General features: G+C 34.7%; 2 protein-coding genes across 2 annotated transcripts; one reads left to right on the top strand and one right to left on the bottom strand.

Moving 5' to 3' along the window:
• Positions 1–2: 2 nt before the first annotated feature.
• Positions 3–369, bottom strand: LOC119189637 (myrosinase 1-like; the record flags this gene model as incomplete). The annotated part of the gene is made up of 1 exon (XM_037439902.1): positions 3–369. A coding segment is annotated over exon 1 (351 nt), but the record flags the coding sequence as incomplete, so codon positions are not given.
• Positions 370–6,928: 6,559 nt separating this feature from the next.
• On the top strand, positions 6,929–20,153 carry LOC115447104 (myrosinase 1). The gene is made up of 9 exons (XM_037439847.1): positions 6,929–7,174; positions 13,502–13,617; positions 14,452–14,634; positions 15,158–15,550; positions 16,342–16,436; positions 17,477–17,624; positions 17,937–18,088; positions 18,601–18,839; positions 19,388–20,153. Exons 1-9 carry the CDS (start codon positions 7,146–7,148, stop codon positions 19,569–19,571), a joined length of 1,539 nt encoding a protein of 512 aa, XP_037295744.1. The 5' UTR covers positions 6,929–7,145; the 3' UTR covers positions 19,572–20,153.
• Positions 20,154–24,980: the final 4,827 nt, after the last annotated feature.

Raw genomic sequence — 24,980 nt, 5'->3', positions numbered from 1 at the left:
TTCTCGAATACCACCCTCGCGTAGTCCTCGAACCAATCGGCGATTAGTGGGTTCGCGAACCCTCCCAACTCTTGCAGTCTTTGCGGCAGATCCCAGTGGTACAACGTGACCAAGGGTTGAATGTTGTATTTGAGCATTTCGTTAATGAGGTTGTTGTAGTAGTTGATGCCGGCTTGGTTCACTTCATTGGCAAAGCCCGTGGGGAGGATCCTGGACCAGGAGAGAGAGAAGCGGTACGCGTCCAGCCCCAGCTCGCGCATCATCTCCACGTCACGTTCCACGTTGTGGTACGAGTCGGCGGCGACGTCTCCGTTGCTTTGGTCTACGATCACAGTTGGGTTGTTGTGCGTCATGTAATCCCAGATGTGTTTGCCTGAAACAAATTATGATATACTGATGATGAAAATGAAATGAAATGATTACTTTTCGATATTATGTTTCCACCATCAGGTTAATTAGCAAGGTAAATTGAAGTCTTCGATTAATTACTATTTGATTTTAGTTACCATCTTCATTCCAAGCTCCTTCTATTTGGTACGCGGCAGTTGCGCAGCCAAAAATGAAATCATCTGGAAACCTCCTTTCATGCTTTACTGTTGCTGCGTGGCAGCATACCGCCACAAGACTGCAAGTAAATAATAATACATAGTTAGTAAATAAGACATCATATTTCTGCTCCCCACTTTTATGCCGGAGTAGTGTAACACGATATATTTAATAATAATCACAAAAAAGTATTTAACTTAAGTTCTTAAAGCTGTTGGAAACAGTAACTTTTTAAATAGGTTAGTAAATAATAAAATTTTTAGAATTAGATAAAACGCAAATATGTATTATATGTATATCTTTTAAAAAATTCTTCTTTCGGTGGTTAAAAGGGTTTTTGTACAGTCTATACACACTACACAATAACTTCAGTAGGTATATTCAATTCACTTTTAATAGTTCAATACTACGTCGTATCGCACTATTACACTATTGGACCTTTAACTTTGTTTGTAAGATATAAATAAATCACATAAATATTGTATATTGATATAAACATAATAATTATGTATTACGTCGCATTTATGTAATACATTTTCATTTCCTGTTTGTGAGGTCCGACTTTATTACTGTTTGATACAGTCATAACTTTAAAAATTAATTGAAAAATATACCTATAAGAATTTTATACCACGAAAGTTGATTATTTAATTGTTAACATTTTAAGAGATATATAAAAAGGAATTGCAGTTAATACTTATTTGTTCGTTTTTTTCTGCAGTTTTTGAATTTTGAATAACAATTAAAATAAAATTCCCGACATGGCAAAAATATTTTTCCCGATTTTAGTAAATTCTACCACTGTGTTTCTGTCTAACCTCTGGGATTTATGAATGATACCCATCCTCGACTAACCCTGTATGTTATACGAAATAAAGCTATATTATTCAGTTATTAGACTTTACATTGGTTTAAGCGTAACAGATAAATTTGTTAAACGTTTTGTTTCCTATCCCTCGTGTTGCACAGATATTTTTCAAAAATATTTAATATACAGTAAACTACAATTTTATTATATTATAAATTTGGATTACACAATATTATTTTGCCGTGTCAAGATCGGTATTTAAAAACATAACCGCCAATAACTTTACAAATTTTAATCAAAATGCAGTGAATTTTAAAACTCGTCACTTAATCCTATTCCGATATTAAAATTAAACTAGTTTTGGGATTTTATCGCGCTTTTAATATTTTAGTTTTCTCCAGACGTTTCGAAGACTTTGCAGCCTTCATGGTCACGGATTGATATTCACAATATTCACGAGTCTAGCCTCAAACTTACCTTAACGCGACTGCGAACTTCATGGTGGAGGATTAACTACTGAAGGTAAAGTATCGCTTAAATAGAGGTTTATATCTACGTTATCAGTACTACTGGAGACATTTCACACTGTAGATTTGTCACGATAGGATTTTCTTGAGTTTACGCCCGTTTATCGTTGAGCAATGTGACATCGTCTTAAACCTTATGTAATGAACTCTCATACAAAAAGCTTGAAATCTAAAATCAAAGTATTCTAATAATTAAACAGTACACTAAAAGTGCCTGTAGAAGTCAAGCCACATTGCTGGGAAGAAAGTCTGTGCCGTATTTTGTTTGTTAATAGGCTGAATAAGCCGCGACCTACGGGCAGCGATATATATTTTGGGTAGGATATATTTTATATCCGCCCACCACTGCGTAAACGATTAAAGTTAGGCAACAAACATGAACGAGGGAATTAGTCTTCCAAAACATTCTAAAGTTTTACAAAAATATATTATAAAACAAAGTCCCCCGCTGCATCTGTCTGCCTGAACGTGTTAAACTCAAAAACTACCCAACGTATTAGGATAAAATTTGGTACGGAGACAGTTTGAGACCCTGGGAAGAACATAGGCTCCCCGGGAAAATATATAGCGTGACTTTTATAATGGAAATCTTTAGCCCGAAAAACTTTATAACTCGTGCGGAGCCGCGGACAAAAGCTAGTTATTATATAAGACTTTACTACTGTTTATGATGCCGTTTCTGATATAAGTAGTTGCTGACTTAGACATCGAAACTGGTACCGAACCATTCTACTTACTGCTATCCTCGTAGGTAAGTACTTATGCTGTTCTTCCAGACTGTTTTTATAAGCCGGAATCGAACTTCCAAAGAATCTAGATTCTAGACTCTACCTACCTTAATTGGGGATTGAAATTCACACAATTTCATAATAGGTGAGCTTTAAAAGAAAAAATATAACGATAGACAGTGGTGGCGTTAAGCGACTCGAAGCCCCGTGCGGAGTTAAAAAACTGCTGCGAGGCCCCCCGGATAGAGCAAAAAACAACTGACGCAAGGCCCTGGGCCGATCGAATAATTGCTCTCCGATTTTAAAAGTTGCGTAGATAAGATTCAAAAAATGTGCCCCAAGCCATGCACGAGGTCCCGTGCATTAACCCGGTTAGGGCATCATAGAAAATGTTAGTATTGTACCCCCAAAGCGGGGTCTAGGTCGGCCTGCGGGCGGTGAATAGGCCCCACGTGAATACCTAGTGGCAGTAATACTGTAGGATCAGCTATGGAGATAATATTTGGAGTATTTGTTTATTGAAATGACTTGTGCAAAATATTGTTTATCGATATCCACTTAAATATGTCATTTGGAGATGTGATACTTGTCATACATTACATAAAAGTAGTAAGGTAGCGTAACCAAATATAGGACTATTATCAAAAAACCTAGTAATATTTTAACAAACCATTTAAATTATGTGGGTTAATAGGACTGCAGTTTTAAAACCAGCAATTTTAAAAAGTCAAAACGAAGTAAGTGTGTCATATTTTAATTGGTAATGTTTCATTTAGGAATAAATTGCGAATCATTTTTTCCTGACGTATTTTTGGGTTAAAATTTCATGGCGACCGCTATCCGGAAGGATACAAATAGATATCTTATCAAAAGTAATTGAGTGATCCATCAAGGGTACCGTTACCTTAGTTATATAATTCGAACCTTACCAGGAGATGTGGCGGCTTCAAGAGAAACGTTGTATCGGGCAACTTGTGCGTGTGCCATGGAAGACCTATTTTAATACTTATGAAATTCTTAAAATCGGTGCAGCGTTTTTTAAACTATGTTATGTTATGATATTGCAGTCAGTGTAAATAACTTCGTAAGCAACTGTCAGTAGGTGATATGGGATGGAAGGGATATTGGGCACCATTCCCTGGCTGATGTACAACTTACATATGTCTACTACTAGGTATTTGAAAATTTGCGGGATACGTTGCTCATTGATCAGCTTTTTTCAAGCAATGTATTTACACATATCTATCCCTCTACAATCACTATCATCCTCATCGGCTACAGGATGTCAAGGAATTGAGTACTGAATACACAACTATCAGTCCCCCTATTAGTTATTTTTATTTAAGTAAGATGGAATTCTTCATTTTGTGTAATAGGTATACTTACTCCATCGATTTAGGTACTTAATACAACTAACACTTTGGATGATTAAATTTAGTTAAGGAACAAAACAACTTATAGTATATAATAACCTAAAACATAAGTAAACAAATGAAACATAAATAAATTCGACAATACAGTTAATTTATCGATAATTGGCGACTGGTTAACCAATAGGGTACCGGACTCATTTTTGTTCTTTACTATTATCAAATATTTACATAATATAAATTATAACACAGAAGGAATTATTAAAATCCGGTAAAAATCAACAAGTTATAAGTCTTTGAATTTCGGTGGAAGGGGTAATTAACAAGAAACAGAAAAGAGACGAAATATCCACATGTGACGTCATCGGGAATTATGACACGTGCGAAAAAAAGAGATGAAGCGATATCCCCACATCGCGCCCACTTCTGCACGTTACAATATTTTAAATATGAATTACTCGCTCATTTTTTAACCAATTGTTATGCAGTTTTCGCAGGAGTGCTTCTTTTTCGTATTATTAACCATTACATATAGAATAATGTACAAAATCAAGCATAGGCCGGTCCCCTATTAAATTAAATGTCGGTCATTTTACATCTCATGCTAGATGACAGTCGTACTCTTAAATTTTGTAGGGTTATCTATTACTATGAATTGTAAATATATTGTGTCTGTCGTTTCAGGTTTTTCGATAGATCGCGATGCTTTATAATAGCATTGTTACCTTGAATAACTAATTAATATAAGTAACTCAATAAATTAATTAACATAACTTTTTAATTATCAAATAATTGCGATATCGCGAATAACAGTGCAAATTGTTGTATAGATTATGAAGATATTTATTTGTATTACGTCCTATTTCGTAAAGAAATATGGTAAGGCAAAATGCCTTTTTTACGATTTAGTTAATTACCTAAACCGATGGAGTATAGATAGCTACAATTTTATGACAACTACTTAGTTTCTCTGCGTAGTACTTAATTCAAGGCCTTCCTATATCAATATACTGTCAACTGTCCTAAGCCTCAGTCAAATGGAGTAACTATCTCGCCTCGCACGTATGACTCTTGAAAGAACATAAACTTGCCCCGTTTGAACACAATCCTTGCCTACATTAACAAGAGACTCGCGACAAGAAGCTTGCCGCAAAAACTCGCTTGGATTTATAAATCTTAAAAAGGGTCCTATCATTTTGAATGTATCGATTTGTTTACTTTTTGGATCCGGATAGTGCATGCAATGTTATTTATGATTTTTTCTTATATTGTTTTGATAAACTCAATTTTTATCTATAAGTACCGGTAAGGATCTTGCAGATCGGTGCGATATTATTCGAATGATGATATGACGTGTAAATTATGTAAGTACCACAATATCCATCAAGTGCTATCGCATACAAAACAAACAAGTACTTCATAAGTTTATTTGTTTTCATCTTGAGTACTATTTACCGTCAAAATATGTTCCAAATAATCAATTCGTGAAAGATAAAAGAATATTTATTATTTTTTATACTGGATTATATATCTACCATCATAATATACAGTACTGGTATTCGCCCGCGTGAATGAGTTTTCCGGAATGTAAGTCTCACGATATATTTTCCCGGGATAGAAAATAGCCCCTGTCCTTTTCAGGGTCCCAAACTATCTTCATACCAAATTTGATCGAAATCCGATGTGTACTTAGTTTTTGAGTATATCGCGTTCAGACAACCATTCAAATACGACGGGTGACTATGTTTCATAATATGTTTTTTAGAACTTATTCAGAAGAACATGCCTGACATGTTACATGTTTGCGTAACTTTAACCGTTTACGCAGCGCACGCAACGGAAGTTGTCAAACGGAATAAATTTTCCCCGTTTTGCAACATTTGTCATGAATGCTCAGCTTCTATTAATCATAGCCTTCCTAGATAAATGGGCTATTTAACACTAAAAGAATTTTTCACTTCGAACCAGTTATTCCTAAGATTAGCGCGTTCAAACAAACAAACAAACTCTTCAGCTTTATATAAAAGTATAGAAGCATAGGTAATAAGTTTATACAGTATAGGTTTTATTTGCACCTACGCTCCGAAATATTATATTCTTTTTATCTAAACAAGAACCGTTTTTAGGCAATAGATACATAAACAAAAAAGTGCGTAAGATGTTATTTCAAAAATGTAAAAAATTTTAAAAATTTTTTACTAAGTATATTTATGGTAAGTATCTTTTTTATACTTCAAATTGATAAGACATACTTACCATACTTACAAAATAATGAAACACCACCTAGAAAATTATATTTCATATATTACACTGTGTGGCTTTACACTGCACTTGTCATCCTGTTGTGTACAAAATGTCCAGTATTATAATATAATAGTATATTATAATATTCCCTAGATGTCAGATTGTTCATTGTAGTACTAAAACGATGATAATAATGATTACATTTTTTTTGGGTACTTTCCCATACGGCTCAAAAGATTAATGGCCCCAATACTTATAAGTGACTAGAGTTGGGTAGGACATGACATAAAAAAGAGTTTGTAAGAGTAGCCTCTTTTTAGCATTGAGCCGGTACAACGTCCTACTTCAAATGAGGCGAGGCGTAGTGAGGCTCGGTGCTTCAATGCGTATCTTACAGTATTTTGTAATGTTAACCCTCAAAATATTTCCCTCTCGCTCGCGACTCGAAACGCCGTAATGTAATGTCCATTGTAAAATAACGTCCTATTGCAATTTGTAGCATGCGGTTCTCTACCTCATTGTCTTCGTCCTACAGTTTACCAGAGACGGAGAATAAGTAACGCGACTGCCGCGACATAAAATTTGAAGTAGTACAATATATAATTTTGAGCCACTCTTACATTTTGACGTCATGTCCCGGACAAATGTACCACCTCTTGTATGTCCTACTCAACATTATAAGTGACATTTCATGTTCAAACCAGAGACAAATAAACTAGAAAAGATCGAGCAGAAAATTCAAAATTATCGCGCGAAAACCTTAGAACGTATTTTCATGATGTCACAAAATTTATTCCTCATGAAATAATTAGTAGATAAAAGGATTACATTCATTGAATGATATGGTTATTAAGTGATAACGCGCGGTCGGTAGCTAACGTGAGCGAGTGTGTGAACATTTCGTTTATTTGGGTGCAATAAAATGAAAATATTTCTTACTTGCATTTTGAGGTATGTTGAAGGTGCATTCAAAATAATATTGTGTTTACACATGTGTTTACATTTATAATTTATTTAGTAATGTAGCTTATAGATACAATTGATAAATATTTGTGTGAGATATAGGTTATTGTAGTCGATCGAATTAGGATTCGAGCAACTACAATAACATGGCCAAGGTCATATTTTTTATTTAAACAGCTAGTCATAAATTTCTGAAAATATTGACATATAAAATTGTTGGCAAAAAAAATATGTTTCAAAATGTTTGAATACAGCTAATATTAGAAAGCAGTATTTTTTTCCAAATAATCATGCTTGTTTAAATAAAAACTTCAAGGTATGAAGCGATTCGCAACTAGTTGAACATTTTCGATAATAATACAGATCAGGTGATAATAACGATAAAAAAAAATCTGTTTCATTCATATCTAGTTTGTGTTGTAATAATCTAAATAAATTAGTTAACAGTTATTAACAACAGTTTAAGCTGGTTGCAGAAATAATATTGCTCATCTCATACTCAAATGAGTTTTATTTTTAACCGATGTCCAAGAAAAGTTCATTTTACAATTTAGTTAGATGTACAATTTAGTTTCCACACAATTTTTGTTTATATAACTCAATTAAGTATAAGCAGATGTTTATATTGTTAATTGTTTTTTGTAGAGTCGTTTCCATAGTATAATTTCAGTTAGGGCATAGGTTTAAGGAATACAATCTAGTCTTAATGTAATTTAGTGCTTAAGTATTCATTATAATGATTGTGTTCTGTGTTATGCCTTTTGTTAAATAATAAAAAAACCAAAAAAGAAGGAAGAGGTACTAAATTTTTTTCTATAATAAATAAATATTAAGAAAATATCTTTTAAGAACTTGTAGCTGTTAAACCTCATCAGATATGTTACCATACATAATTAAATTCTCTTTGGATATTTAGGGGTTCATATAGCTCCTACAATTATCTTCAAGACTGATGTTAACAGCACTTGCACATATGTAGCTATAAGTGAGGACTCTGCCTACCTACCTACCTGCATTATCCAGTGGCCTGTCATCTCTCTTCACACCAATTCACAAATTCCTCAGCCTTGACCTATAAAAGCACATCCAGTTTTTTAACAAAGTTGAATGATCATGACAGAAATAATTTAAATTATATACAAACAAAACTTAAGATAAATTAAACATCAAAATGTGTGTACCAGAAATGATGAGTCATTGATATAAATTTTATAGTCATGAATAAAAATCAAATTTATATGGATGGTTGTTAATAATTACAATAGTGATAAAGATGAGGGAATTATTTGAACGGCATAAATAAATTTTAAAAGATTTAATTTTTTTGGATTTGTCGGAAACATGTTTCTTGAGGAATATTAAAGTATACAAATACTTAAGTACAGTTTGGTCGCTCAGTCACAGCTGGCTTGAAGTTTTTCATGAGTGGCGACGACACCATTATAAAATAAATAAAATAAAATAAAATGCTTTATTCATCACATAGGGCGAACAGAGTTGCACTTATGATAAGTCAAGGTAAATGAGAATATTGAGTTACTACTTAATTAAATTGGCTTATATAAACAATGACAGTTTATATTGAAAATAAAATAAATTAAAAATATAATAAACAAAGAAGCCAGCTCGGGCTGGCAGGAAAGAAGAAATAAAATGATGTGTGACATTGTGACAGGGGCTAGCAGGGAAAGGCAAATACAGAGAGTAGGTGTAACTAGCTTCAAACCAGTCTAGACAAAACAGCCAATCTGTATGTCTATATGTTAGGGTGGGCACTTATATCTAAGAGTATCTAAGAATTTTGAAAGTGAGTGAACTGTGCCAACTCCCTCGGCCAGTATGGATGACTAAGGCCTAAAAGAGGCTCATGCAACGGAATGGTGTATAATACAAGGTTGCTATTATTAATATAAGGGGCATTCCACGTGAAGCGGGCACGAAAAAAAACTCGATGTCTCAGATTTTCGTAATATTTGATTATGTTATACCTGTATATGTCCTCGCTCCAGATACAAAATATTATTAAAGTATAAAGCCTGGTTAGCGAGTAAAAGGACTTTGAAGTTTTGACTGGCCGGCTGGTATACGCCACTTCGAATCCAACTATCAAGTTTTTAAGTGTTACAATCTATACTATTATATAAAGCTGAAGAGTTTGTTTGTTTGTTTGTTTGTTTGTTTGAACGCGCTAATCTCAGGAACTACCGGTCCAAACTGAAAAATTCTTTTGCGTTGGATAGCCCTTTGTTCGTGGAGTGCTATAGGCTATATATCATCACGCTATACCCAATAGGAGCGGGGCAGTAATGGCTAATCTCAGGAACTACCGGTCCAAACTGAAAAATTCTTTTTGCGTTGGATAGCCCTTTGTTCGTGGAGTGCTATAGGCTATATATCATCACGCTATACCCGATAGGAGCGGGGCAGTAATGGCTAATCTCAGGAACTACCGGTCCAAACTGAAAAATTCTTTTTGCGTTGGATAGCCCTTTATTCGTGGAGTGCTATAGGCTATATATCATCACGCTATATCCAATAGGAGCGGAGCAGTAATGGCTAATCTCAGGAACTACCGGTTTCAACTGAAAAATTCGTTTTGTGTTGGATAGCCCTTTATTTGTGGACCGCTATAAGCTATATATCATCACGCTATGACCAATAGGAGCGGAACAGTAATGGCTAATCTCAGGAACTACCGGTCCAAACTGAAAAATTCTTTTTGCGTTGGATAGCCCTTTGTTCGTGGAGAGCTATAGGCTATATATTATCACGCTATATTCAATAGGAGCGGAGCAGTAATGGCTAATCTCAGGAACTACCGATTCGAACTGAAAAATATTTTTGTGTTGAATAGTCCTTTGTTTGTGGAGTGCTCAAAGTTATATATCATAACGCTATGACCAATAGGAGCGGAGCAGTAATGGCTAATCTCAGGAACTACCGGTTTCAACTGAAAAATCTTTTGTGTTGGATAGCCCTTTGTTCCTGGAGTGCTGTAGGCTATATATCATCATGCTATGACCAATAGGAGCGAAGCAGTAATGAAACATGTTGCAAAAACGGGGAAAATTATGAGTTTTGAGAGCTTCCGTTGCCTGCGCTGCGTAAACGGTTAAAGTTATGCAACAATGATGTATGACGGGATTGTTTCACTTAAAAGTTCTAAATAATATAACAAAGTCCCCGCTGCATCTGTCTGCCTTAACGTGTTAAACTCAAAAACTATCTAACGTATTAAGATAAAATTTGGTATGGAGACAGTTTGAGACCCCGGGAAGAACATAGGCTCCCGGGAAACTACTATTTTTATAACGGAAAACTTTAGCCTGAATAACTTTATAACGCGGGCGGAGCCGCGAGCAAAAGCTAGTAAAATAAATAAAGCAATGAAATAAATACTTCATTTAATGAGCTTTATTATTGTATTTTTGGAAATTGAAAAATGTTTTTTTTTCTTTGAAAAAAATGTGTTTGAAAGTTTCAAACTTGAATTTCACAAAGTTGGCATATTTATGTATTTTTTTCTAAAAATAGCTACTATTGTATAGATAATCCCTGCGAAGTTTCATAATGGGCTGAGAAGTAGTTTCGGAGCTAGACCGATTACAGTGCCGAAGCGCGGCGGTCGCCAGAAAGAGCGAAGTAGTAAAACTTTCAATTAAACTAAATACTTTCGATCAGAGTATTTTATAATTTTTTGCATCTCTCTAACGATTCAATTATATCTGATTATAATATAAATAAATATATTTATATTACTGACGGTGCACAACAACATTTTAAAAAGATTTAAGTGTATTAACTTGTTATATTTCAAACAGGATTGTGGTTAAGATGCAGAATTTCATTTTCGTGCCACTTCACATGGCAGAAGGGCAATTTGACGGTCTCGGTGGTAACCTATAACGCCTGGCGACACAAGCTAGTTTACATAACGCATCAAACAAAGCCATCACGATACCCGACCGCTTATACATATAGGCTAGAACATCAATGCCACAAAATCATATTTATTATTACTACTACTATTTATTATTATTATCTATATATATAAAAATGAATTGCTGTTCGTTAGTCTCGCTAAAACTCGAGAACGGCTGAACGGATTTATCTTATCTTGGTCTTGAATTATTCGTGGAGGTCTAGGGAAGGTTTAAAAGGTGAGAAAAATTCGAATAATTTCCGGGAAAATCCCCAAAACAGCATTTTTCTATTTCCCATACAAACGTTTTCTAACTAATACGTAGAGTCAATTTGAGCTTTATTGCTATTGTATAAAGTGTTGTGTGCTTTGGAGCACAGAATATAATAATGTAATATCGCGTTCTGAAACTCAACAAAAGTGATATCGCGGACCCGACTAAATTGAACAGTCACAAAATTTAATATATCATTAGTTATTTGGTTAGCTTCACGATATTATTTCTTTTGTTTTACTTTAAAATGCATGTTTTCGTTATGGACAATTTTTGAGCTACTTTTGCATAACTATACTTATAATAAATCTGTAGAGAGGTCAATTCTGTACATGAAATATATTTCCAAAATAACTGGGGTGATTAGGGATCGATACTGATGCCAAAAATGCAATTAGTAAAATTTTTGTCTGTCTGTCTGTATAACTGTTATAGAAACAAAAACTACTCGACGGATTTTAACTTAACTTGGTACAATTATTTTCATACTCCTGAGCTGGTTATAGTATACTTTTCATCACGCTACAATTAATAGGAGCATAGCAGTGATGGAAAATGTTGGGAAAACGGGAGAAGTTACTCCATTTTTAAGCTTCCGTCATTTCGTGTGCAACCTTAATGGTTAAAAGTTCCTTCGATTTCACCAGGATCCCATCATCAGACCCTGACCGGACAATCGGACCACCTGCATACCACCATAAATTAAAAAAACATCCCGACAAATTGAGCACCTTCTCCATTTTTGAAACCCGAAATCCACGCGGGCGAAGCTGCGGGCGGAAGCTAGTTCATATATATTTTAATGTTTCTAACTTGTATTTCACAAAGTTGGCATATTTATATAATAATTTTTTTCTACTAAAATAGCCAATATTGTATATAGATTGTCCTTGCCAAGTTTCAAATGTTGTTGTGCACCGTCAGTAATATAAATTATGTTTTTTAATATTATAATCAGAGGTAATTGAATCGTTAGAGCGATGCAAAACATGATAAAATAGTCTGATCGAAAGTATTTAGTTTAATTGAAAGTTTTTACTACTTCGCTCTTTCTGGCGACCGCCGCGCTTCGGCACTGTAATCGGTCTAGCTCCTAAACTACTTCTCAGCCTATTATGAAACTTCGCAGGGCTTATCTATACAATAGTAGCTATTTTTAGAAAAAAAATAAAAAATATATAAATATGCCAACTTTGTGAAATTCAAGTTTGAAACTTTCAAACACATTTTTTTCGAAGAAAAAAAATCATTTTTCAATTTCTAAAAATACAATTTAAAAGCTCATTAAATGAAGTATTTATTTCATTGCTTTATTTATTTTATTGTAACATCTAAAAACTTGATAATTGGATTCGAAGTGGCGTATACCAGCCGGCCAGTCAAAACTTCAAAGTCCTTTTACTCGCTAACCAGGCTTTATACTTTAATAATATTTTGTATCTGGATCGAGGACATATACAGGTATAACATAATCAAATATTACGAAAATCTGAGACATCGAGTTTTTTTTCGTGCCCGCTTCACGTGGAATGCCCCATAAGCTAAAATTGTAATATAATAAAATGTGTTTAGCTTTCACTGTGGAATCCAATAGCACATTGTAACCCTAATACGTAATCCATGTTATATTTTGTTGTTTGTTTCAATTAATTAAATTAGAAGTCATCTTGACCTCTTTGATATTTACAATTTATCTACGTCTTTGATCACAACCTTGATTTATTATCTTTGTGTGCTCTTGTAATTTGCAATTTGTGGGTTGTTGTTACAGCACATATTCACGCCTTCTCTCCGAGGAGGTAGGCAGTGGAACCAGGGTACGCTTTTTAATATGTGTCAGATTTAGATCTTCCTCAAGTTTAGGCTATATAGTTTGTGCAAGCACTACTTTAAAATCGCCCCTTATGCGGTTGCCACCCCTAAGTTGCTATAGGGGCCTATCGAGAAATCGGCTACTGCTAGGCGCAAGAATTTTACAAATGTATTTTGACTTAGTTTTAGTAACCGACCACATATATCTAACTTGTTTTGGGGAATCTAGAGTAAAATTGGGGGGAGGGAGGGGGGTTGTTCAATTCCTGAATGAGATGCGTAAATTCCTTTTTTTCAACTTTTTTAGTTTTCTATCGATATCACAAGGATGGCGCGATTACAAAGTGCGCAAATTCCCAGAAAACTTCATGTTTGGGGTCGCTTCGTCTGCTTACCAAGTGGAAGGAGCTTGGAATGAAGATGGTAAGAATGTTTATTTAAAAGAAATATTGTCTATAATAGTACAGTACAGTGTAAGTGAAAAAGCGCAATTAAAATTGATAGGTTAGTTTACTAAGTTTAGGATTCATGTTAAAAATACTTTTTTTTATAACTTACTAGCGACCCGCCCCGGCTTCGCACGGGTGCAATATTTCTCCACTATTTAATGGATGTTATTATGCATATAAACCTTCCTCTTGAATCACTCTATCTATTAAAAAAAACCGCATCAAAATCCGTTGCGTAGTTTTAAAGATTTAAGCATACAAAGGTAGGAACAGAGAAAGCGACTTTGTTTTATACTATGTAGTGATTATTTTACTAGGTATACGTACCCGACGACGCCTAGAATTAATGATTAAGGTAAGAACTAGGAACGCATTGCGGAAAAACCTCCGTTTTTCCCCACCACAATCGTTTACTTTTTGTTATTCGCGACGCGTTTTTATAATATTATGATGTCATACCGTATAGCGTAAATTTTATGAATATGTTACTCACGGCTGCATTTGCATGACAAACTTTATAACTTCAAAAATTGCTTCAGGTAATACTTGAACGCTCTCTAATGTGGACATTGTTTCATTGATTTTGATAAATACTCCGTTAACGTATTAAGTACTTAATTTGCGCGAATAAATGTTTCTTTCTTTCTTCTTACTAATATTATAAATGTCATTTGTGAAGATCCCATGGACCTCTCCCGCACTGCGGGCACATTTAAAAAAAATGTCCAATATATGACCGTTATCCTAGCCATTTTGTATTTGGTTGTTATATTGAGTACCATGTCATTTGTAATGAATCATGTCGCAGGTAAATCGGAAAGCATATGGGACCGCTACCTGCACAACCACCCCGAGGTGGTGGCGGATGGTACCAACGGGGATGTGGCGTCCGACTCCTACCATCTTTACAAACGGGACGTTGAGATGCTGCGGGAATTGGGCGTTGACTTCTACAGATTCTCCATCTCTTGGCCTAGGGTTTTGCCGACAGGTAAGTTGGTGCGTCAGAAAGATGATTTTATACTCTGTATATAGATAAATATATATGACTTACATCATGACACAGCTTATGCTGAATTGGACGGTGTGTTTCTTTTTTTTATGTTTTTTTTTTAAACACTTATGTTTATAATTTAGCTTGGAATTATGTGTTCCAATACTGCGACAATATTTTTTTTCAATCTTTCTTTTTTTCTAGATAAAGTTATCAAAAAATTACATAGGTACTCAAGTAAATAATTCCATTATTATCGCTAGTAAAACAGACTCATTGTTCTATAATATTATGTCAGTACGAGTCCTGACCGCAAATGGTAACAAAAATATAATTCTTCAGGAACAATTTTGTTGTTTAGGTATTTAACGCAATGAAGTATTCGAAATCTTAGTAGGTACCTACCTATTTTTATAGGTCTATAAGGTAACACAAATTACACTGAGAATTTTTTTTAATTCTAACAGACTAAGAAAGTTTTTGCCAAATTATAAAAAATAAACCTTATTTTTTATTACAGGTTTCGACAACGAAATAAATATAAAAGGTCTCAAATATTACGAAAATTTAATCGACGAACTACTCAAATACGACATACAGCCAATGGTTACGTTATACCACTTCGATTTGCCCCAACGTCTCCAAGAATTGGGGGGTTGGGCCAACCCCGAGATCATAAACTGGTTCGTGGACTACGCAAAAGTGGTGTTTGACAAACTTGGACCCAAGGTCAAATACTGGATCACGATTAACCAACCCAATTCTATATGCATCGATGGGTACGGAGAGTCGATGATGGCCCCAGCGGTGGACTCCAAGGGTGTTGGCGAGTATTTGTGTATTAAAAACGTGTTGCTGGCTCATGCGAAGGTGTACAGACTATATGAGAGCCAGTACAAGACCAAACACAAGGGTAAGTTGTCGAAGCTGTTGGAAATTAAATTAGTTTAGTCGATATCTGCTTTGAGTGCACGCGAAGTGACCCCTCTGCACCTGATGGTATGGAGTGGGGTCCAATAGAATGTCGACTGACGAGACATGATTACCCCTCGGCAGTCGACACAATTATGCCGGCTTTTGGAACCGGATACACACAGGTTGGTTTCAATTCGCGACACTTATGTGGGTCACTATGGCGGGTTTTAACACCTTGTGTACGGTGGTCGCGATCCGGGCGAATATAAAATATATCCTACCACCAGCAAAGCTTCTTCCTCCAAGATTGCTATACTTTGCTGGTAGGTCTTTCGTATGCGAGTTATCGTTCAGATAGATACCACCGTAATATATTTCTACCACCAAGTTTGCATGTACTTTTGTGTTCCGATTTGAAGGCCATTATAGCGTCATTACTGAGATGAGACTATAACATTTTATCTCGTGAAGAGTGTCACTTTATTATTCAAAGTGCTGTATGGTGCTACGCCCTCAGACGAGCGTCATGCTCGTCCTATAATCCTGCTGCAATAAATAAAAATTATTTTCTAGTCTTGTGTTTACATTAGAGATCACTTCAAACCAGGAGACTTATTGTGCTAAATTGGTTTTTATTAAGGTAATTTTTTTCTTAACTTAAAAAAAAAACAAAATAATTTTTTTAGTTAATTTACAGTTTTTTATTTACAATTATTTTCTTATATTCAGAATAGTTCTTTAAATATTAAATTCTTGTAAAAGTATAATGCTTATTATAATTAATTCCAGGATCAGTCGGCATATCGTTAGCAGTTAACTGGATAGATCCCTTGAACAACTCTACAGAGAACAGCGAAGCCGCGAAGAAGGCTAGAGAATTCACCGTTAGTATTTAAATAACAAATTGATTTTTTTATCTGATTTTTTAATGGGTGGTGATTGTAGAGTTCGCATTAAAGATCTTTACTGGGAGGAATTTGGACTATTATAAGTAAGTTCTTATTTTTTATCCTGGTATAGTACATAGTGGGACTATTGAAATATCATTCAAACGAGCGAAGCCGCGAGCAACGCCTCCACAACATTATTTTTAATATATTACAAACCCGAAATTAGTGTATCGAGAATCAGTAGTACAATCCATTGCATTATTTTTTAACAAATGTTATATTTTATCCCAAATATATATTAATATTTCTTCAAGGTCTCCGATACCTATTACCTACTACTACAGCCGAACGTTACAAGTACACCCTTCCCCGCGGCCCCGCACACGTCCCGCTCGCTCGATGCGGCGTTGTCCTTGAGCTATCAATTCCGCAAGGTTTCATTGTTGTCATTATTTTTTATTTTAATGTGATCTTTTACACCAAAATCTAATTCGGTTGTTTCGGCTTTGGGGCCGTTCAAGTATTACGTAACGCAATTTTTGAAGATTTTAAAAATGTAACGCCCCGTAAAGTTTACCCGTATGCCCCCTGACCCCCCCCCCCGCAGAAAGTTATATAACTCTAAAATTACTATTTATTTCTAATATTCACAATTATGTTACGCAAAGTACCGTAAAATCGCTAAAATACCTTTGTTATTCATATTATTAAAACTTACGCGAGACATATTAAATTAGTCAAAAACAACACGGTTTTACTCACGTTTAAAAAGTAGTCGGAATCGCCGACCAGTTTCGACCTATTAATAGGTCGAAACCTATTAATAGGTCGAAACTGACTGAAACTAACCTTTGTTATTATTTTAAAATAACAAAATGTTACGTAACGCGTTGTACGAACCCACACTCCCGCGCCTGTAACATATCATAACCTTTTACAAGACCGCCTGCCCTCCAAAATGCGTTTCTTAATACTTGAACGACTTTATGGCGTACCAAACATAATCTTGTATATAAATAATGTTTATTTGCTAGATCGGTTTGTACATGAACCCAATATGGTCGACAAAAGGTGACTTCCCAGCGCTAGTGAAAGAGATCATAGCCAAGAAGAGCAAGGAGCAGGGCTTCCCGAGGTCGCGACTTCCTAAGCTGATTCCGGAAGAAATTAAATTATTGAAAGGTAATTACAATTATTAATAGGAAAGACCGGCATAATCATATCGACTGGTTACGGTAGATCAGTTCTTGTCAGACGATATTCTATTTGGACCCCACTATTATCATTAGGTGCAATAGAGACTGACCTGCTGTATAAAAAAAATACAAAAATTATAGGAAATACTGTTTAGCATTTTCATTGGTCATTTTTGTCTAATATTTTTTTTTTCTACAGAGATGCCAAATTATGTACGGGTTATAATTTAATATACTTTTGAAATAATTAAAAGCCATCCTTAATATGACTATATTACAGCTTCTTTTTAATCACCAGGTGCATCCGACTTTCTGGGCATGAATCACTACACCACGTCTCTGGTCACGCCGTCCACTCAGGAGTTCCCTTCGCCATCGTTCGCTGATGACCTTTCAGTCGACTTCCACACGGGCAAGGACTGGATCCAGGGGAAATCTCCTTGGCTGAAGGTATGTTCCCTGTAGCTTAACGGCTACATACTAAAATAATAATCTGTTGGTATACCCTGACCAGGCAAATAAAAACTTTAGGGTTGCCACCTTTGCTTTTTCGTTTCAAGTTAATATTGTTGGTATAAACCACCATACTTTAAGACAACATGGTTAAGGTTTTTTTTTCTGGCCAGAGTACAATAATACCATCACCGTGCATGAAAATAATTCGATATAATTGACATGGTATAAGTACTAGTTTACTTTTTAGACCTAGTATTAGCTTCCAAGATATTCCTTGATCAAATAAATATTAATGGCAAAGCTTCAGGAGAATTGTGATACCTTGATACAGTCTGTATGAATGGCCCATACAAATGGCGCGGGTCCTTTTATAAATTCTGCATACACAGAAGTCCTGGATAAATAAATTAATAATCTATGGGCAAAATCCTTTTTATTTTCCATAATCAAATAGAACATCCTATTTCTTTTTATTCTGCAAGCTAATAGATACTATTCCATTCCAGAGCGCCCCCTATGGCCTGTATAAAGCTTGCATCCACGTGAACCTCGAGTACTCCTACCCTCGCATGATGATCACGGAGCACGGCTGGTCCACCGAGACAGGTCTGCAGGATTACCGTCGAGGAGCTGTGATCAGGGAGTATCTCGGAGCTCTCCTGCTGGCCATGGAGGACGGGACTGATGTGCAAGCGTATACCGCCTGGAGTCTTATGGATAATGTCGAGTGGACTGCTGGAGTTAGGTGTGTGTTTTCTTGGTTGTGTCACGAGTAATGGAAATGTTTAAGTTTTAGAATTGATGATAGCGCCATCTACATTTTCATTAACAACAATTTTACTTCAATATTTTAAATATCGGCATTATCGACAACAATATTTTTAATATCAACTTATTTTCTTAATTAAGACTATGTTATTTAATTAAATTATGTATTTACATTGTTACCAATTACGATGGGGTTGTCATGTCTGCCAGAGATAAGAACCCCGAAATTGAAACCAAGATTGATTGAATTTAATGATTTCATAGAGATTGAATTATTGACAGTTATGTCAAAGCCGATATCGTCAAAAGCTATTCTACGCCATACACAGTGTCTTCATTGATATCGATATAATCGAAAACAATTTATCAACATCATTTAGTAAATCGACTTGTTTATAATTAACAATAATAATTATTATTGCACTTTGGTATTTTTATACAGAATTCATTTGTACACATTCGTTTGCACTATAATTATTTTTCAACAAGTTCGTTGAAAACAATAACAGATGGCGCTTTTTTCAGTGAACGCTTCGGTCTCTATGAGGTGGACTACAACTCACCTATAAAAAAGCGTACCGCGCGACAATCCGCGCTCATTTACAAGCATGTGATAGAGTCAAGGGTTTCAGAGGATGGCTGGTTCCCAAGCTCGCTCAACATCAGTATTACTAAGAAAAAGAAAGCGCCGGTCAAGGCGGAGTTGTGAAACAGTATTAATAAAATATATAGCGTCATTTTTACATTGCGTTACTAAATAAATTTATAAATTCATCATTACCTCTGTTAACTTAGTACAACGTTGCATTATTTGTTAATGCAATGGCTAAATGACTCAGTATTCAATTAAGGAGAATTTTATTTTACAGCACAAAGTAGAGTTGTTATCACTACCGTCCATGAACGCCCAAATAACCAATATATAATATGCATTATTATACGCGTTGCCAGTTAGATATGCTGTAATATATAGATATTACAGCATATCTAATTTTTGCTTTCTCAATAATAGTATTGAGAAAGCAAAAAATATTTTTTCACAATAGCTTACCTAATATAAAGCTCGTGTCGCCCATAGGCATTTAAACGAAGAAATTGCAAGTTGGTGGTCGTTAAGGAAAAAAAAAATATGAATAGGAATGAGGTTTAGATAATATAGGTTTTCAGTAATGTCAAATACCAGTGGAATAGCCTGTCGAGCAAACTCATTTGAATTATAGACAAAATTGTCTACAGCTTAGTTGTCAAAAAGATACACCTAATATACAATATACAGACCTATGTTTATACACTATGTATTTTTATTTTAAGTATTTTAAAAATGACCCCATTTTAAAAGTTTTATTGTTGAATATAATATTTTTTTTAATTTGCTGTTTTATTTTATTACATCATACAAATTTATATCATTAATTGCATCTTTCTAGCTGCGAAATGTGGAAACAGGAGTGAAAACACTTATGTAATTGATTTGTACTACGTGCAACGGAGAGGTACCGAACATTTATTGTACTCAAAAATAATTGTTATATGCCTAATAATGGTATAAGGCTGATTGAATAGAGGTGAAAGCAGCTGACAAGTCAATAATAGTCCAGTCAAATTAACATTTAGGTTAGGAAAAATTCACATAGAGCTGAAAATTGGTATAGACGTTAAATATGTCATTACCAATTAAATGCCAAAAGTCCCCATCAATCCTATGTGCAAAGAATTTTATTCAAGGTCACAGGTAAAAAAAATCCTGTTTTTCCCATTTTCCTCTGAACCGGAGGTATTATCGTAAAAATAGGTCAGACAAAAGTTGTAGATCATACAATTCTCTACAAAAACTGTTCTTTTTTTTCTATAAGTAAAATTAAAATGATCATGCCATTGAGCCCAATAGTGCTTGGTTAGAGAGTAGTGACATCTGTTTTCTTTACGCAGAACGAAATATTAAGAATTTTGAATTCCATACTAGATGGCGTTAATTAGTTGCTTAACACAATAACAGATGTCACTGCTAGTGCTTTAAAAGAACATTTTTCAAACCTTAATACTATTATTATTAATATTTTCAACTCGGCGATCTGGACACAGGTAAAAATTAGGACCTTTGACAAGGTAAGATCTATCTTTAGAACCTATTTGTATGATAGTGATTTACCGTTTTTTTTAAAATAAATGACCCCAATAGCTTTTTCGATCAATTTAAAACGAGAATCAAAGAACAAAGACTTTTTTACAGCTAAAAAATGATGTTATGTTAATTAGTTCATTCTTGAAATTGGATTGAAGATTGAAATTGGGTTCGTTTATAAAAAACAGATTTAAGTAACAAAATGACCCAAATCTGAACAAACATAAAAAAATCACACATCGAATTGATAACTTCTTTATTTGAAGTCGCTTTAAAATTTAATTCGTTATCACAGCTCATGGCTGTTTGGAACTGAGAACTACTTGAGGCCGACTGGATTACCATTCCCCTAAACCTCTGGGATCTTCAACTACTTAATTACGACACTTCAAACACTATCACGGAGATCCGATTTCATTTATAATTTCAATAGGTAGCTCATAGGATCAACAGCTTACCGAATTAATAACCTAAAACCACCCATAACACAACGTACTAAAATACATATTGTATAAACAAAATATATCTCGAATGTTTGTAATTGTTTATCGGAGGCGCCACCCGCGGCGCTGTTTCGCAGTTTTTGCCACTGCATGATCCATTGTTGATTTTTTCCCTTCATTGTGTTGGCAAAGTAAATACTGTAATGAGACTAAAAATCGGATAATGCGCCGCTTTGTGCCGCTGTCATGTTTATTTTTATGATACACGTGTTTTTATGTCGGCGGATTGATGGCGAATTTGTAACAAAAGTGAATGGGTCGCTCATTGATAATGAAATGAAAATAATTCGTTGAACTTATTATTTTTTTATTTAAGTTACGTCAATAGTTTACCGCCAATTCCGCGGAAAATGTCTACAAATAAATTAATGTTCTTTTCGTAATCATGTTCTGCAACTAAAGTAACAGTAGACATTTTAATACTAAGTACAAATAAGTGCGAAACACAAATACTAATTGTCTAAAGAGACCCATTGCGTCTTAGCGGTCGCCAGAATTATAGTTTTACTGAACATCGACAGACTCCAGAACCTCTCTCGTCGAAACATGCTACTATATTTTTTTTTAATAATGTAGGTATATTGTGTAGTCATAATGTAAAGGTTTGTTATCTAAGAAATTATGTTTTTATTAGCTTTTGAGTCCTGTATAAGAGAGTTAGGGTAGATGGGTATAGGATGGGTAAGGCAGTCTAGTTCTGCTACAACTAGCGTTATAGAAACTCTTCGCCGTTCAAAGTAGACATAGAGAGTGTTTTGCTCGCCTGATAGTAACCCACATACTTACATACACTGTACATAGTAGGTAGGTTACATTATCCAAATTTTAAAACCAATGAATCAAAGAACCGTAATATGGTGCACGAGTCATCGGAAGTTTCTCAGTCAGACTCTAGTATAAAATTCAACATAAAAATGAGCTAGCACGTTTACAAAGCGTAATGTACCTAATATTACTATTATAATGCAGAGGCAGAACAATTGTACCAATAATGTGATGGACGGCGAGCGTATCATGGTAGCATCCGTCAATTTCAAAATCACACTCAGATTTTAAAAATGAATATATATAACAGGCAAACTGTTTAAATTTTATTTTCATTTTGTTTATTTGTATTTAGTTATAACATGACTACATACTTTATGTTTTTTATATAGGTAATTCTTCATACAACACAAAAGGGATGCTTTCAATGACTAATGTACCATACTAATCTTTGATTAACAATATGATCGAAGATAATATAAAAAAACTGAAGTTTTTTTGAACGCGCTAATATCAAGAACTACTAAACCGATTTCAATTTTTCACTAATAGGAATTTACACTACTCCTAAGTGCTATAGGCTACTTTTGTCCCGGGAAAATATAAAGCGGGACTATTGTCCTGGAAGAACGTTTTCACGCGGACAGAAACATAGGTAAAAGCAATTATTTATAAAACTTTATCAGAATCAAGTCTAATTTAACCCGACACTACTCAAATAGAGGAACTTCGCTCCAAACACCATAGCTGTAAGACGGTAACATTACATTTGTATATAATAGCAAAAAGATATATGTAATTTTTACAGTCATCAAGACAAAAAAATCCGACTCTACTAAGAATCAAACTTACTAACGCTATACCTAAACCTCTGTTCAGATATGCCCTAACAGAATCAGTTACATTACTCGTCTCCCCAACAGAGCGGTAAATTAGTGTGGTCGCCGGCGGCGTTTCCTGCGAGTCCCGTCTCCGTCTGTTTTCGCCCTAACGACTAATTTGCCTTATAATTGCCCTGGTACGGGGAGTGCGATTACTTACGGCATGGTTTTATACTATGACGTCACGAATTAATTTAGATTTTTAATAAAGTAGGATAGAGTTCCATGTTTTATCAGGTTTTCTGGACTGGTATCTGAAAAATGTATAGTAATTGTTTTAACGATTAATGGAACGGGCTATCAGTAATGCCCGACAGCAAGCATTATAACTACTTCAAAACAATTGCAACACAACTGAATGCCTACTATCTACGTTTTTGTCAGCTTTTCTCTGTACCGGTATTTGAAAAATGTATAGTTATTGTTTCGGTGATTGATGGAACGAGCTATAAGTAATGCCCGACAACAAGCATTAAAACTACGTAAAAACAATAGCAGTACAATATAATGACTACTATACTGGTGACAAAGACGATTCATATTGGAATGTAGGAATTCTTGCACACGACGGCTTTGCAGGAGAAATAGTCAAAACTGGATTATGCGTAGATAAACTCTTAATATCTGTAAATTATACTATATTTATAAGTAAAATACACCATTCAATGACAACTTCCCAGTCGTAATAAGTACCTGGTCTACTAGTTTGTGTAATATAGGGAAATATACCATATTGTGACAGTACATCTGGGAAACTTTTCCTATTGAGTAAATTTTAACTCGCTGTGGCCGAAATTTGTATGATTAAACGATGTAGCACATTATTTTTTCTAATTTAAATTCATTTCTGCATTTTTCATATTCATATTTTTTTTTTATAATTTAAATGCAATTCACTCTGTAGACTTTTTTGTCTCTACCATTTCTAAAATTTACAACTGGATCTACAATTAAAAATGTCAGATTAAAAGCTAATTAGTGATGGCAAATCATTTATACTGAGAATAAACAAAAATACCACAATATTATGATAGGAAAGAACTTAGAATTGGAAAGACGAAAAAAGATAGCGACTTCGAAAAAATCTAATTACACGAAACGCAACCACTGTGATTTCAAATCGGTTTTCTGTATGACAAAGATATTTCCCTGTAGAGCCGGCCAATTCATTCTGTAGACAAAAAGTCTACAGTGCGTCTCCACCACTTCTAAGTGTAGAGCTGCATCTACTATATATGATTTTGAATACCACATATAAAGTATCCCCATTAACAATAGCAGTACCACCCAAATATATATCAGAAAATATAGCAAAGCATTATACAATGATTACCTTTATCAAATTAAATTGCCTAATACCACAACTTAATTATACCAGATAAATACCCTTTAGACCTAAACTCAGTAAAGCCGAAATTTATTTAATTTTAGACATTCGTTCATATTGTGTGATGAAAATAGTGCGGATTAGCCAAAACGCAGCGCCGATTTAGCACTTAATGACATGTCTTAGAAATTCCGACGGGATAGCTGTTTGCTAAGCCAGGATTCTCTTTAGGGATCTCAAGTAACAGGAACTGCTACGTGTCTTAGACAATCAGGTGAGATAGCATTGAAGCTCTAGTAAGAGGCAGGAAATCTCCTTTACAAAAGCTAAATAGAAGTAAAAATTCTCTCTCGATTCCGAGCAAATTTCATAAAAATGTTATATCATAATTACAATAGACAATTATCTCAAAGCTGTTACTAACAACATCTAACCAGTAACCCTCAACGCGCTAATTGTGTCAAATTAGTAACATCATACCCGCGTTCGACTAATGCACAAAAATTATCATCGGGCCACA

Source organism: Manduca sexta, chromosome 18, assembly GCF_014839805.1.
Source record: "Manduca sexta isolate Smith_Timp_Sample1 chromosome 18, JHU_Msex_v1.0, whole genome shotgun sequence".
Taxonomy (NCBI): Eukaryota; Metazoa; Arthropoda; class Insecta; order Lepidoptera; family Sphingidae; genus Manduca; species Manduca sexta.
Note: the sequence above shows the minus strand (reverse complement) of the source record. Positions and strands in the feature narration are given on the sequence as shown.